The 14,414-nt window shown below is 50.4% G+C and overlaps 6 protein-coding genes across 6 annotated transcripts, besides 1 other annotated feature; 4 read left to right on the top strand and 2 right to left on the bottom strand.

Annotated features, from left to right (window-relative positions):
* Positions 1-858: 858 nt before the first annotated feature.
* Positions 859-3,136, top strand: NFIA_097730 (putative choline transporter Hnm1; the record flags this gene model as incomplete). The annotated part of the gene is made up of 12 exons (XM_001262040.1): positions 859-964; positions 1,014-1,094; positions 1,159-1,209; positions 1,259-1,435; positions 1,487-1,675; positions 1,732-1,919; positions 1,970-1,993; positions 2,045-2,072; positions 2,128-2,340; positions 2,404-2,461; positions 2,522-2,653; positions 2,725-3,136. 12 exons carry the CDS (start codon positions 859-861, stop codon positions 3,134-3,136), a joined length of 1,659 nt encoding a protein of 552 aa, XP_001262041.1.
* Positions 3,137-3,386: 250 nt separating this feature from the next.
* Positions 3,387-4,296, bottom strand: NFIA_097720 (uncharacterized protein; the record flags this gene model as incomplete). The annotated part of the gene is made up of 5 exons (XM_001262039.1): positions 3,387-3,459; positions 3,515-3,572; positions 3,625-3,719; positions 3,791-3,816; positions 3,871-4,296. The coding sequence occupies 5 exons, from the start codon at positions 4,294-4,296 to the stop codon at positions 3,387-3,389; spliced, it is 678 nt and encodes a 225-aa protein (XP_001262040.1).
* A 1,737-nt stretch (positions 4,297-6,033) lies between these two features.
* Positions 6,034-6,060: a microsatellite.
* A 122-nt stretch (positions 6,061-6,182) lies between these two features.
* NFIA_097710 (uncharacterized protein) lies at positions 6,183-6,901 on the top strand (the record flags this gene model as incomplete). Its single annotated transcript, XM_001262038.1, has 3 exons — positions 6,183-6,288; positions 6,351-6,442; positions 6,515-6,901. 3 exons carry the CDS (start codon positions 6,183-6,185, stop codon positions 6,899-6,901), a joined length of 585 nt encoding a protein of 194 aa, XP_001262039.1.
* A 2,573-nt stretch (positions 6,902-9,474) lies between these two features.
* Positions 9,475-11,155, top strand: NFIA_097700 (COP9 signalosome complex subunit 1; the record flags this gene model as incomplete). The annotated part of the gene is made up of 4 exons (XM_001262037.1): positions 9,475-9,613; positions 9,686-9,730; positions 9,799-10,079; positions 10,139-11,155. The coding sequence occupies 4 exons, from the start codon at positions 9,475-9,477 to the stop codon at positions 11,153-11,155; spliced, it is 1,482 nt and encodes a 493-aa protein (XP_001262038.1).
* A 373-nt stretch (positions 11,156-11,528) lies between these two features.
* On the top strand, positions 11,529-12,885 carry NFIA_097690 (Gfo/Idh/MocA family protein; the record flags this gene model as incomplete). The annotated part of the gene is made up of 4 exons (XM_001262036.1): positions 11,529-11,661; positions 11,717-12,030; positions 12,084-12,231; positions 12,284-12,885. 4 exons carry the CDS (start codon positions 11,529-11,531, stop codon positions 12,883-12,885), a joined length of 1,197 nt encoding a protein of 398 aa, XP_001262037.1.
* Positions 12,886-12,978: 93 nt separating this feature from the next.
* NFIA_097680 (putative GPI anchored glycoprotein) lies at positions 12,979-13,764 on the bottom strand (the record flags this gene model as incomplete). Its single annotated transcript, XM_001262035.1, has 3 exons — positions 12,979-13,378; positions 13,437-13,564; positions 13,633-13,764. 3 exons carry the CDS (start codon positions 13,762-13,764, stop codon positions 12,979-12,981), a joined length of 660 nt encoding a protein of 219 aa, XP_001262036.1.
* Between the last annotated feature and the right edge of the window lie 650 nt (positions 13,765-14,414).

Here is a 14,414-nt window from a genome sequence, read left to right as displayed (position 1 = left end):
AATGAGCATAATTACTAATGTGGTGCTCTATGTTGGAGATAAGATTTATGAATTACTGCCTCAGGCCACTAATGTAGATGACAGTGAGCACCAACAAGAAACAGTCTTCCTGCTTGGAACTAGTCAGGTAACATTTTTACCTCTCATTAATATTGCTTGGTTTCTAGAATTGTTCTATCCATTCCTCCTGTGATGATGATGAACTCTTGCCATTTGACCAACGTGTCCGAATTCCATCCTATTTGTGACAGACCCCAGCAAGACGGATATTACTGACCCCTGTCAAGTCCACCTTTAGTTTGCTTCGCTTCTCGAAACCGTCCTCCTACGTGAACTAGCACCTTTTCACATGAATGATCACAAAACCCAGTCTTCGAGCATAAAGAGCTCTTCCACTGCTATTAAGTCGATGTTACAGTTACAATGATCATCAATGCATTCTGACCCCGCAAAGATACCCATCTGATAGTCTATGGAGTACGGAGTAGCAGCGTCAAAGGTGCTCCGTACTCTTCCTCAGTTCCACAGTGCATTTTTCAGGAGGGAGAGAGTGTCGATCGACAACAACCATACTTCTCTTGGTTTGGAGCTATTCCACTAGCCCGTAATATGCAGTTTCTCATTCGCTCTTTCACTACCCCTTCCGCGGACATATTGTCGGCACACCGGCGATCCAGGAAGATGTCCGATGCTAAGGCGACGCTGTCTCCGATAAGCACCGTATGTTCTCGATAAGGAGACGGTCACACAAGGCGACGATGGCCAAGACCAGCATGTTGGCTCTAATTTATCACTCTGGGTCTGAACCAAGCACATTTTCGATTGTGTCTGTTGAGTTCCTCACGCACATCCACCACAATGGGTGACTCCAAAATGGCATCTCCTGTGGCCGACGCTGTCGATGATCATGGCTCTAGTATCATCCGGGTTCAAAATGCAGATGAGCTGCGTTTGGCGCAGATGGGTGTGTTATTAAATGGATTCGTCAATGGGCTGTTATTGACCATGACTAGGCCATAAACAAGAGCTGAAAAGACATTTTTCGGTTTGGAGTCTGATCGGTCTGGCTGCGAATTGCACCATATCATGGACTGGTGAGTCTCCCCTGACCAATGTTAGATCTTTCTTTTGGCTGTTGGGTTGACATCTCCATTGCAGGTTTGGGACTGGGTTTGATCACCTCTATCAACGCCGGTGGACCTGGTGCTTGTAGGACGCTCCCTGATATTCTGCGCGACATCATGGTTGACGGCTTCAGTAATCTACGGGTTTATCCTCGTCTTCATCCTGCAATGCTTTTTGGCTACCTCCCTGGCTGAATTTGTGTCTGCATACCCGGTCGAAGGTGGCATGTACCATTGGATTGCTGCCATTGCCCCGAAACGATACAACAGCATTCTGAGCTTCGCGACGGGTTGGAGCACGGTGTTCGGATGTGAGCTTGGCTGGGATCGTTGATCGGGAAAGGAAATCTGACGGGGGACAGGGATATTCACAACCGCATCTACCAATTTGATCTACGCGACCAACTTCATGGCCTTGATTGCGCTGTACCAGACGGATCTCGTGATTCAGCCATGGATGACCTTCGTTGCGTACCAGGGATTCAACATTTTGACAGCGGGAATAGTCATGTTCGGGAATCGTTATATTCCACTTATCAACAAGTTTTCCTGTGAGTTGAGATTTTCACTTTCATATATAAACCTGGCATACTGACAGTTGAGCAAGTATGCTATCTCCAACTGGCCTGGTTCGTCATCATGGTCACCGTTGCTGCCGCAGCTCCCAAGCATAACGACAGCGAATTCGTTTTCAGAACGTGGATGAATAACACCGGCTGGGAGAACAATGTGATTTGCTTCATCACAGGACTGGTGAACCCGCTATATTCTCTTGGTGGACTGGATGGCATAACGGTTTGTCCTTTCTCTGAAGATGTCCTAGGCCCTTCTGACCAAAATTGCAGCACATCACAGAGGAAATGCCAAACGTAAGTAGTATCTCTCTAGTCGCATCCAGCCAATGACTTAAATTCCCGCAGCCTGGACGAAACGCTCCCTTAGCCCTCGGTGAGCTCTTTTCTCTCGTTGCAACCCCTGACCTTGCAACTAATGAGTCGAACAGCCTGCACGCTTGGCATCGCCTTCGTGACCGGGCTTACCTACCTGCTCAGTCTCATGTACTCCGTCCAAGACTACTCCACCCTCGCATCAACCCAGACAGGCCTCCCACTGGCAGAGATCTTCCGCCAGGCGACTCAAACCCGCGGCGGTGCCTTTGCCTTGACCTTCATGCTGTGGGTCGCTCTGGGCCCATGCATGCTCGGCTCTCAGCTAAGTATGCTCATGCACCACCCCCACCCATCTTACTCTGCAGTCAATCTAACATCTCACGCTCTAGGTACCGGCCGAGTTTTCTGGGCTTTCGCTCGAGACGGCGGCCTCCCTCTTTCGAGAATGTAAGCAGCTTCCCAACGCTAGTCATTCGTACTACGAAAACCACCTAACAGGCAATCTAGCTGGGCAAAAGTCAACCCCCGCTTCGAAACCCCGTTTAACGCCCAGCTATGCGTGGGCATCATCACTGCCCTGCTGGGCTGTATCTATCTCGGTTCTAGCACCGCCTTCAACGCCATGATGAGCTCGGCGGTGTAAGTGCAGGCCGTTTTCCTTGTGCGAGGTACAACCGTGTAAACTCAATGTGCTGATTCGTAGCATGCAGGACGATTAACAACCTGGCCTACCTCGTTCCCATCCTCACCAATGTCCTCGTGGGGCGCCGGACGATGCACCGCGGTCCGTTTTTCCTGGGTCATGTGCCCGGTATGGCTGTGAACATTATTACGGTTGCATGGCTGGTGTTCGCCATTGTGTTTTTCTCATTTCCGTATTATATGCCTGTCACTGGTGAGTTCAAACTTGTGGATAAGAAGCTGGTGGCGTCGGGAAGGCTGACAGGCTGGACAGCGGCGAATATGAATTACACCTGTGTTTGTGTTGGTGGATTCCTGCTCATCGCGTTGCTCTGGTGGGTTGTTGCGGGGAAGAAGTACTCGAAGAATATGCAGAAGGCGCGCGAGGAGGAGCAAAATGCCGCTCGTGCTATGATGGTTACTCACGAGGGAAAGGAGTAGGATGAGGATCTTGACCTACGACAGATAGCGACAGGTAGGGACTTTTATTGGATGTCATGCAACTGTGTATGGGTAGCCGACCCCAGTGCAATTTTAGAATGACGCCGTATCTTCATGGGGTCATTGCTCATGTATTTCAAGCCGGAGGGCTTTTACCATAAATGCCTCTAGATCCAATGCAATAGTGAGTTGAGCGATAGACAAGCGGTGATGACTTCGACAAAGACAATCGATTGAGCGAAAAATGGTACTAGCATATCCGACCAAAGAGAAACTCCTTGACGATGGGCGAGCCCGAGAATTCGGGATTGAGTAGGATGCAGCTAGGTATCTAAGTTAATTCCAGATGGCAAACTGTCGGTGGGACGGCAAACTTACTTCAAGAAGTATTCCAGACCGACTCGTCGGGATTCCAGAAATGCAGGGCGAAATTTATCTAGGGATGATCGTTAACTGAGAGTCTGTTTTGTCCACTCAGAGACACATACAGAGCACACTTTTAGGAGGCAGTGCTGGTAAAGCGTTCTTCGCATGTGGGAATGAGGCTTGCAATTGCCGTCGCAGGTCATCAAATTCGGAGTATCTGTGCGTTGTGAGCAAGATGACTGTCGTCCAGCTGTTCGGATCCAATACGATGATATGATTGGGACGTACCTCATGCGAACAGTGATGGGACCACCCTACGGCTACGTTAGCACCAGTTCAATATCGTCATGAACGAGGAGCCAACATACATCAAGGGTTTGTATTCTGCAATTCCAAACCACATATGCTCCTACTCCAGTCTTCCCTTGGACAACCGCATAGTCATCAACAGTGACACTTTTGGCCCAGAGACCCCGGCTGGTTTCCGAGTTGGGATCCTCAGTGTGATCCTCTAATGTGATGGCCGGCTGATCCAAAGAGATCTGAGATGTGCGGGATGCATTCCGGTGGTGACTCCAGTACGGCGGAATCACACCGGAGACGGGACGATCAGAGGACGAGGCATAACGGGCTTGCGGGACGACAGAACCGTTGCTCACGCTGACCCCGTCGGATAACGCAGCAGCGACAATGGCATCTCTGTCGACAGCGGGGGAGGATGTGGAAAACTGGGGAGGGGAGGATGACGGCTGCGGCCGAGGCACCGAACCGGTCTCCTCATTCGCTGGCTCCATCCATTTAACTACTACCTAGGGGGGTTGGAAGTGCTGGCACGGACGGCAACCAGACAGGGAGAGTGACAATCAAATTCTGGTAGTACTCTGTAATATTCGACTAAAACAAGTGAGTAAAACGGAATGAAATGCAACCTAAAATGAGGGGAGCAGCGGTGGAAGCAAGGGTACGGGAACACACCGATATTGAACACTAACGGGGCTCACTAGCGAAGCTTGCCAGGTGGTTGGTCTGTGTCCTGCTCAGTGGATGTAGTAGATATGAATCGAGAGTCTGAGAGGCGTTGAGAGGAAAGTAAAAATAGAAAAGAAATCGGATCAGATGCAAGGCTACTTCAATGAACGCTGTCCATGAGAAAGTTGATGACGAGTCTGAGACATAACCAATGCATCTGACCATCGATGTCCTTACATTTCTTGATTCTTGGGTCGATCTCCTTGTCTTGATGTTCTTCGGCCAAATAACGGCCAGGTCACGGGACTTCCAAGAATATCGCATATTGGAGAAGAAAGTCATGAGTCAGCAGATTTCCTTAACTAGTTATCTGTACTAGTAACTTCCGTTCCTTTTTTGGTTCTTCATCGCCCTCGACATTCTTCAGCAGCTGTCCTCAGTTATTGTTGATCAAACTTTATCACGAGAAACGAGAAACATCTTCTTTCCTCTGTTCCAGCTTATGCCTGATTATCTGTTGGAAGGACATCCTCTTTCGAGGATTTCGGGCAGCATTAGCCGTTATTCCGAAATCTCCTTCGTGCTCGTTCTGTCAGCGACTAGTACCATCCATCTAGTGTAAACACTAGAAGAAGCCAAGAGTGGTTCTGTCCAAGCAAATTCCCTGTTCGGGGAAAGTCAATGTCTACAGGTGAGACATCTGGACACCCCTCCAAGCAGCTATCCGTCAATAATATTGATCGGCTCTCTTGGGCCCAAAACACCAACACCATGTTTCGGCTCCAGCGTCAGGTGCGGAGAAACGCAGTGATAAGGATTTGGATCATTGAAGTACGAATGCGTAGTTTGTACTCCGTATGTAAATTTGAGACACCCCACGTTCGATGGGAAGCATGTGGATTCCCAACATCGATAGGGGTTCTAAGCTCGGGACGCAAACCCTTGTTTGTACTACGTATTGAGGATTCCCCGGATCGACAATTTTTTTTCTTCAAGGGAAAACAGTAGCCCCTTAACAGACTCCCTTTATTTCTGACCACCAGCCAGCCGATTTGATCCGTATTCTATATTGTTTTCCTACCTTAAAGACGAGACGATCCCATGCTAACCACCCGACTTTCTCTTCCAAAATTGCCGCAAACCAAGGCTGGATGGTCCGATACCACACTTGGCAGGTGACTAACTACGGAGCATCGTACTACACTACTACGTACTCGGATAGCTCGCCACCGGTTTCCAGTGACAGATAGAGTATCTACGGAGTAGTCTCAAATGTTGTGTAGCGCTAGTCCTCTACTAGTCCACTGCTCCTGTAGTACCACGGACTACGGACCGACCTGTTTAAAAGCTCCTGCGTCGGCCATATTCAGTAGTCCATCCCGAGCTTCTCCTCATTGTCGACTTGTTTGCTTCTCCACTTGTACACTTGGTTCGGTGGTTCCCAGGTCAATTCCAAGAGCCCATCTTCTTCTTCCACTTTCCATTCAGAGCTTCCATTATTAGTAGTCGACGGTGTCACAAGGGCAAAGGGCATTGCTATTGACCTTTGATTCTTCCGGAAATCTCTCTTCTCTCTCTCTCTCTCTCTCATCCTTTGAGACCTTGACTCAAGCTATCCTTAGAATCGCCACAAATACAGCTTGGAAAGCTTCCAAAACCTGCGATTGTCACGTCTTTTTCGTTCAATTGTCGACATAGTATCATAGACAATATGATATTCTCTCGTACTTTGATTGTCGTCGCCTCGATAGTCGGGCTGGTCAGCAGCCAAACTTGGACTGCCGTGAACATCAGTGCCATTGACCCCTCCACACGAAGTAGGTCTCAAGTATATTAGATCTTACACTCGAGCTCTGTCTGACTACTTCGATCCTGCCAGGCAAATGGTGTCTCGATCAGACCTCGTCCTGTCCCCTCCTCTGTCTCCAAATCAATGCCACTGGCGATCCAAGTCAGAACGAGTGCGACTCTGTAAGTCAAATTCGACACCTCGGGCCACCTCCTAGAATAAGTTGCTGACAGGCTTCCTTTCTCTTCGGCTAGGATTCTCTCTCTTACCAGTGTGTTTGTTCCAACGGCATCTCTCCAAACACCTCCGAATACTCTCAGACCATTCCCTACTACCTCTGCACCGAGGCCAACAACGAGTGTGTTGACCGATGCTCCGGCGCCGACTCGGCCTGTCAGTCTGCTTGTCGCTCTGAGCACCCTTGTGGAGCTCAAAATCCCACGCGCCACAATGTCACTACAACCAGTGCCACATCGAACCCTACCAACAATCCTGCTACGACCACGACTCTGGCCGCATTCACAGGAGAGGCCACGAACAAGAACGCGGCAGTCAGGGTCTCGTCCGTTGACATCGGCCATGTGTATGGTCTGTGTGTTGTGGTGGGTGGCTTCATTGCTGGATTCGCAGTGCTGCTGTAAACTGCTTGCGTGAACCCCCACTAGACTGTGGGCTGTACATTGATACAGCTCGGGATAGTTTTCTGGATTGTAATTTCTTCTTGTTGATGTTTTTCTAAGATACTGTCAGCGTCATTTTATGTCTCTGTTTCTGTTTTCCTTGCATACAGCATGGAGTCCCCGCTATCGTCATTCCCAGCTTATTCTTTTCAAGACTTTGCGGAGGCATTATTTGTTCTGTGACATGTTGATCAACTTTCACGACCTACGCCTATCTGAATAATCATAATCACGGTGCTTCCTCTGGATTTGTTGCAAATACATCTTAATGACTAAGAGTAGGTATGGTTGTAACGGCATTAGCTATCAAACACAGTGACGGATGCGGGAGATGAGCATTTACCCAAGCTGATGTGGAAGGCACCACCGTCTTGACTTACAACACCTCGAGCCGGATAGAACGTCATGCATATCAGTGAAAAAACGAACAGTTGACGGACAGGATAAGGACATCTGGGAGATCTACGGTACCTAGATACGGGGTCTGATAGTCACTGTTGGGACTGGCTGTTCATCTCAGATTTGGCTAGTACACTCTTTCAAGACGCCCCTCGTTGATGAGTCTTTCCTGCTCCGTCTCGCCTTTCTACCCCGTTCCTTCCCCGGAGGGACTCTTTCCTATCCCGTCTCGCTGCCCGTCACGTTCATCTCTCAGCAGTAAACCAGAAATCGCGCGGTTCAATTCAGTTCTTCCTGGAAGAGCGTGTGTACCCACGCTCAAGCCATCTCAGCGACGTGCTTTTTTCTTCCAAATCCAGATCATTCTCCCTTTGGATTGTCATCGCAACACACCCAGACGAGATCGTACTCACAGGATGCCCAGGGTAAGGATGAGCCAGCACCTCTCAACTGGCATTTGGATATGCCCAACGGTGAGGTGATCGATTGCTGATAGCAGCAGCAGGGTCCATTCTGTCAACTCTGCTTGCAGAGAGGTCATTCCCTGATCAGGTGCCCTCTAAGAGAGGGTCTGATGTTTCTCGTATGTGCCATGGCGCTTCAACTCATTATCATCATACCGTAGGCTGATTTTTGGTGCAGGGCCACGTGTCTATGATGTTGCAACTTCCCAACGAACCGGAGAGAATCTCGAGGCCATCCGAAAATACAAACAATAGGCCAGATTGGCGCCGTCGGAGAAGATGGTTGAACGCCAGCCGTCGCGTGAGAGAACGAATTACTAGAAGGAGAGGCAATACGGTAGATCCCGACGTGCAACTATATTACCGAAGTAGGACTGACATACACGCCAGTACAATCATGCCAGCCGTGGCAACCATGCAGCTGTGCAGTCGATGCCACCTCCGCCTCCCCAACCAAATACACAGTAAGCACCTCATTTCGCACGCCTACGGAGCTATAATAACAAGGCAAGAAGTGCAGTCAGTATGGCGGGGAACGCATCCGTCGTAACGGTTGGGTATGTATCATTTTTATATGGACGTGCCGGGCGCAATGTTGACAGTCATCCTAGCTCATCCTCATCTTCAATCCTTTATTCTACCTAGTGAGTGAAGACTCAGGTAGGATCGTCATTAATGCTGACTTTCTCCCAGCTCTTCAGCAAGCGACTCGACCATTGCAGACGAGAATCAGTGAGTGTAAATCAAGTTTCCTGTTCAATCGTGTAAGCTCAGCTAAAGCTCACTGCGTAATAGCACAAACCCAAGGTCGGCTTGACGCTTGTTCTTATGCTTATTGCATAAACTAATATGGAAGTTCATTAGCAGCGATCGCTCCTTCAGGACTGAGCCGGCTGAGAGCTCTCAGGCGGCATCAGATTGTCTTCCCCTGAGACTCAGCAACGAAACTAGATTGCCCAGAAACTCGAACAACGAGGGGCTAGTCAACGAAAACATCTTCGCCGAAATTGCCTCCATGGAGCACCCGGAGAGAGAATATGTCTCACACTGGGATCCGACAGCACAGGTTGATACCGTGATGACAGGAGCCGTAGGAGTTGTAGTCGGGGACCATGGTGAGGGGATTTTTGACATTATCTGATGAACTGATGACTTGCTTTCCCATACTTGCGCTGGATGGTCTGAATGCCGTACAAGAAACATCAAATTATTGTTTTGTCGGGGAGAAGAATGGGGGCGGTGAATTCGGCGGTCAATCCTCGACGACGGTGCCTTGGGGCTTAGAATGCCAAATAATGCCGGTGATGATGACTTCGATACTCCATCCTTAGTGCTCTAGAGTTGCAATCTCATATCTATTACGCGTTGAGAGCCATCGTCTATAGAACGAACTTGTTGGTTCAAAAGTACTTATCAAGGAATCAGTCCTACTGATCACTTCCATTACTTCACTACCATCACTAGCTCTCCGCCCATTGTCCTGTGCTCTGTTCTCCGCATCGCCCTATCAAAATAACTGAGATCAGCTTTGGGAATTATACACTGTACTTCTTTTCTGCATATCAGAACTCCTTGAAGGTCCTCGCTATCTCATTGTTTCCAAAAAAAATCTGATCCAAAAGACCTACCGTGCCGTCGACGCAGGCGTTGCACGTGCACCACAACGACGCCATGGACTCAACACTCCCAGATGCTTTTGATGCATCTCAACCTGGTTTATACGCGGGGCAGGCTTCTAGCGCAGGGATGGTTGATCCAGAGGGTACAAATGGGAACATGATAGCCTCAGCGCCTTTTGTAAAGGTTGATGGTGAGTTGTCCCCAGCTATACGAGCGGGGAGATTAACTGTCAATGAGGGGAAGTAGCTAATGTGCATTGAAGATCCGCCTAAATTTGAACTCGAGTCTTACATTGCGAACTACACCGGTTAGTAGGAAAACATGGCATGCGCACAAAGCTCCGACGGCCGCAACTGATTGATACTCGCACAACAGGACGGACGAGATTCAATCGCTTGTACCTCATAGGCACTTGTTCCACGTATCTCTCTACGGAAGCGCTCAAGGCTGCGGTTGCTGAAGCAAAGGCGGGAAAAGATGTCGTCAGGTATCAACAGGCTGTTCGAGCGTTGGCCGAAGTCTCCCCAAATGAACCTGAAGCCATCGAGGACACGAAATGGGTGGACCATATGCAGAGAGTTGTGAAGTCTGAAACGGACCGGTTAGAGCACGAGCTGAGGGGCTATAAGAACAATCTGATCAAGGAGAGCATACGGGTAAGTGGTATATTATATTGCTGGAATCAGCAGCGATTGCTTACTTTGCATGTTCACAGATGGGCAACGAGGATCTCGGACTTCACTACCATCAGATCGGCAACTTGGTGGCCGCTTCCAAGGCCTACTCGCGCATGAGGGACTACTGCACGACACCCAGCCACATCGCGTCTATGTTGTTCAAGATTATCAATGTGGCAATCGAGCGGGGAGACTGGTTGAGCGTACAATCCAACGTGCACCGGCTGCGCAACCTCCAGTCGAAACCGGAAGAGCAGGCGAAGAACCAACCTAAGATGTCAGCCGCCTTGGGCTTGTCCCAGCTGCACTCCGGGTCGTACTTGGATGCTGCGAACAGTTTCTTGACCACTGATCCATCGCTTGGGGATTCCTACAACGAAGTCGTCACATCGAACGACGTGGCGGTCTATGGTGGGCTCTGTGCACTTGCGTCGATGGATCGTAACGAGCTCCAGCGGCGCGTACTTGACAACAACTCGTTCCGCAATTTCCTCGAACTCGAACCGCATATTCGCCGGGCGATCTCGTTTTTCTGCAATTCGAAGTTCCGACCTTGTTTGGAGATTCTCGAGTCCTACAAAGCCGATTATCTACTCGACATCCACCTTCAACGTCATGTCAGCACCCTTTTCACCCGCATCCGCACGAAAGCTATCCAGCAGTATCTCGTTCCTTTTAGCCGCGTGACGCTCGATTCCATGTTGAAGATCTTTGCTCCAGGGGTCGCTGGCGGCCAGGCGCACCCAACCGACTTCAACTCCCCGTTCGTGCAAGAGTTGATCAGCTTGATCCAGGATGGAACGCTGGATGCTCGGATTGACTTGGAGAAGGGGGTGCTCGTATCTAAGCAGACTGATCTACGGACAGACGTGCAGCGAGCAGCGCTGGAGAGCCTTGTCAACTTCAGAAAAGAGGCTCATCTCCGGCTGTTGCGGACTAATATCCTTCGTGCGGGGCTAGAGGTGCGGGCACCGGGAGACGAGAGAAAGATCAGACCAGAGGATCGAGGCGTTGGAAAGGGGTTGGCTGGGCTAGGGGGCAGGTACTCTCGGTGATGACCTTCTACGAGACATTCATATCAGTTCGGAGTCGGAGAAAGAGGCCGTATTTTATGGTTATGAATAACATTTCACATCCTTCCCTCCTCAACCCTTGATTAGGATTATGACAGAATAATCAATCTACCATAGCTTAGAGGCCCAACTATTCGAATATATTTGAGAGGTATCCGCTTGTCAGTTGTCGATATCAAGTGTGAGGGTAGCTGATGAAGTTATAACGTCATAGCTCCGTTGCATCATTGACAAGACCTCAGACCACCAGGTGCTATGCAATACCATTATAAATGATCTCAATCCTTACCTACAGTAACCAAGAAATCCGACCATTCCTCAGCTTCAAGCAATCGTCATTGTATCTGTTGTGATCATGGCGCTCGCCGACCAAGCCGCTACATTCCTACACCAATACGTCTACTCATGGCTTCACATCACCCCCAGTAAAACTCCCGACGCATTGAAACTGGGCGTCATCTCAACCGCCCAAATCAACCCTGCAGCCAGTAAGCTTACTTTGTTTCGTTATGATGCCGCGCTGATACTAACCAAACGCTCTAGTAATCCACCCCGCCGAATCCCACCCGTCAGTCATCCTCCACGCCATCGCCTCGCGCGATCTCTCAACAGCCCAGAAGCACCAGAGAAAGTACCGTTTTACCAAAGCCTACGGCTCGTATCAGGATCTCCTGGACGATCCGGACGTCGACATCGTGTACATTTCCACGCCGAACAGCCTGCACTACGAGTGGGCGGCGAAGGCGCTCAAGGCCGGGAAGCATGTGCTCTGCGAGAAACCGTTTACGGCGAATGCGGACGAGGCGAAGAAGTTGGTGGAGCTGGCGAGGGAGAAGGGCTTGATTGTTGAGGAGGCTGTAAGTCTCTTTTCTTTTTGTTTGCGCGGCAGGCGCAGGGTTGACAGACGTAGTTCCATTGGCAGTTCCATCCGGCTGCGCATGCATGGCGCCAGATCCTGGATTCGAGAGAATACGGGAAGATAATCTGTACGAAGGCCGCTATGACGGCTAGTCCTGGTGTCCCCGGGGGTGATATCCGGTGGAAGTTTGACCTGGCGGGTGAGTTTAGATATCTTTGTTAATGCAGTTGCAGTGGTTGACGAGGGGATAGGCGGCTCGGCAATGGACATGACCTATGCGCTGTCGTTTACTCGCTATGCACTGCATGCGCAGCTCCCGCAGGAGATCATCTCCGTCAGCGTGCGGCCGTCCAAGGATGACCCGCGCGTTGACGAGGCCATGTACGCGCACATCGACTTCCAAGGCCCGGACGAAAACCCCGTGCACAGCCGCGTGTACACGGACATGGCGCGCGAGAAAGTCGCGGGCGTGATTCCGCGGGTCTGGGAGTTACCGTCCATCGAGGTCGAGACGGAGAAGGCGATCATCTACTACTATAACGCTATGATGCCGCATCTGTACCACTACATCTCCATCCAGGATAAGACGACGGGCAAGGTGAGCTATAAGAAGCAGTACTCTGGTGGTCCCTTGTGGGGCAATGTTGTGACCAGCACGGGGGAGAAGGGCGGGAATCCGCACTGGAGTACGTATCGGTGGCAGCTGGAGGCGTTTGTGGATGCGGTTAAGGGGAAAACGCCGGCGTATTGGGTTAGCGGGGAGGAGAGTATCTGGCAGATGGAGGCGATTGATTCCCTGTACAAGGCGGCCAATTTACCTGTGCGGCCGTCCCAAGGGACCAAGCTGGGATAGGCGGGTTTGCTACCAGTGTTCAATTTATGTATATTAGGTTTGATAGTTTCGTACAGCAGATCCCGTTTCCAAGCAAATAATATGACAGAGCCATTAAGCCAGGACCAGGGCCATAGCCATACCAGCACCCCCAATAGCCCAGTTGGCATTCCCAGTAATCCGAGGCATGGCAGCGTTTCCGCTGGAGCTGTGGGACGGCGAGGCCGAGGCCGAAGCCGAAGAGCCAGTGGCCTGGGCGCCGCTTGTCACAGACGGGCCCGACGTAGCCAGGGTAGTCTTTCCAGTCGCTGAAGGCGTGCCCCCTGTGACGGATGCTCCAGTGGTGGCGTGCGCACCGGCGGTAGCAGTGCCGGTCACCACAACGGGCAGAAAGAAAGAGCCGATGTCTGTGATCATGGCGGTGGCAGTCACTTGAGTTGTGGTGCTGTCCATCTGCGAAATTAGGCAGGAGATGGAGGTGGTGCCGCCGAGATTGCAGCCGAATGCGGCGTAGCTGTTGAGGATGTCAGCGGCACGCTCAATTTTTTTTTCTCACCACAAGGGCGACATACTATTCGTCGTAAGAATACGCCTGCTGCACCGTCGAGGCGCCCTGAATCATTGTGAAACCGCTTGAGGGTATATAGCAGTCGTCACTGGCAGAGGCGCAGTTGACGCGGTAGGTGGTTGCAGAGCCGCTCTGGGTTCTCACGTCAGATAGATGATTTTGCAGAACATTGAGCAAATGATGATTTCCGACAAACGTACACTGCCGAGGACTTCCGCCACGAGACTCTGGGGTTCATTATAGGGCAAAAAGAGCGACACGGTGCTCTCAGCAGCGACCGCGGCCGCGGTGGCTGTCAGGAGCGTAAGAGAGCGGATGGCGTTGGAACGCATTTTGTGAAATCTCAGTGAAAGTGGTTATATTGGAACAAGTTTGGATGTGAAAAGATGGAGCTTGTCGGGAAGAGAACGACGTAAATAATAGTGTCAGAGATATAAAGATTATGGGATCTTTCGTCGTACAGGCGTAAACGATGACTGGCAGCAAAACAGACAATTCAATGAAAGTTCGAATGATGAGGACAAAAGAAGGCGAAAGAAAGAGAGTCAAGAATATTCGCCTCTGGGGCATCATGCCCCTGATAAATGACTCTCATCTTACGAGTCAGCCATTAACTAGTGCATGGGAGGCTGCTAAGGCTGAAAGCCTAGTCGTTTCGTTGGCTCGCTAATGTATCCAATATCCAACTCGAATGAAACCGTTTCCCATGCTGACAAGCTTTCAGCCAGACTTTATTCCAGGCCCAGACTTTAGAGACTGGGTCGAAGTGTGCCTGACTATCTGTAAATGAAGACGTCGTGGTTTTTGTTCAGCCGCACAAAGGCAAGATTGGTGGTTCTTTCAGCACCACTGGCAGTGGAAAGCCTCGGGATTGCCTGATCGGGCCTTTGAAGCATTTTGATTGGATGATTGTCCACTACCTCCATTGGCGGGAAATACCGATGCGGCAGCTAGACTTTTCAGGACTAGCGCAAGTATTATA

This window comes from Aspergillus fischeri, genomic scaffold (assembly GCF_000149645.3).
Source record: "Aspergillus fischeri NRRL 181 1099437636262 genomic scaffold, whole genome shotgun sequence".
NCBI lineage: Eukaryota > Fungi > Ascomycota > Eurotiomycetes > Eurotiales > Aspergillaceae > Aspergillus > Aspergillus fischeri.
The sequence above is the reverse complement of the archived record's forward strand: the minus strand, read 5'-3'. Positions and strand labels throughout refer to the sequence as shown.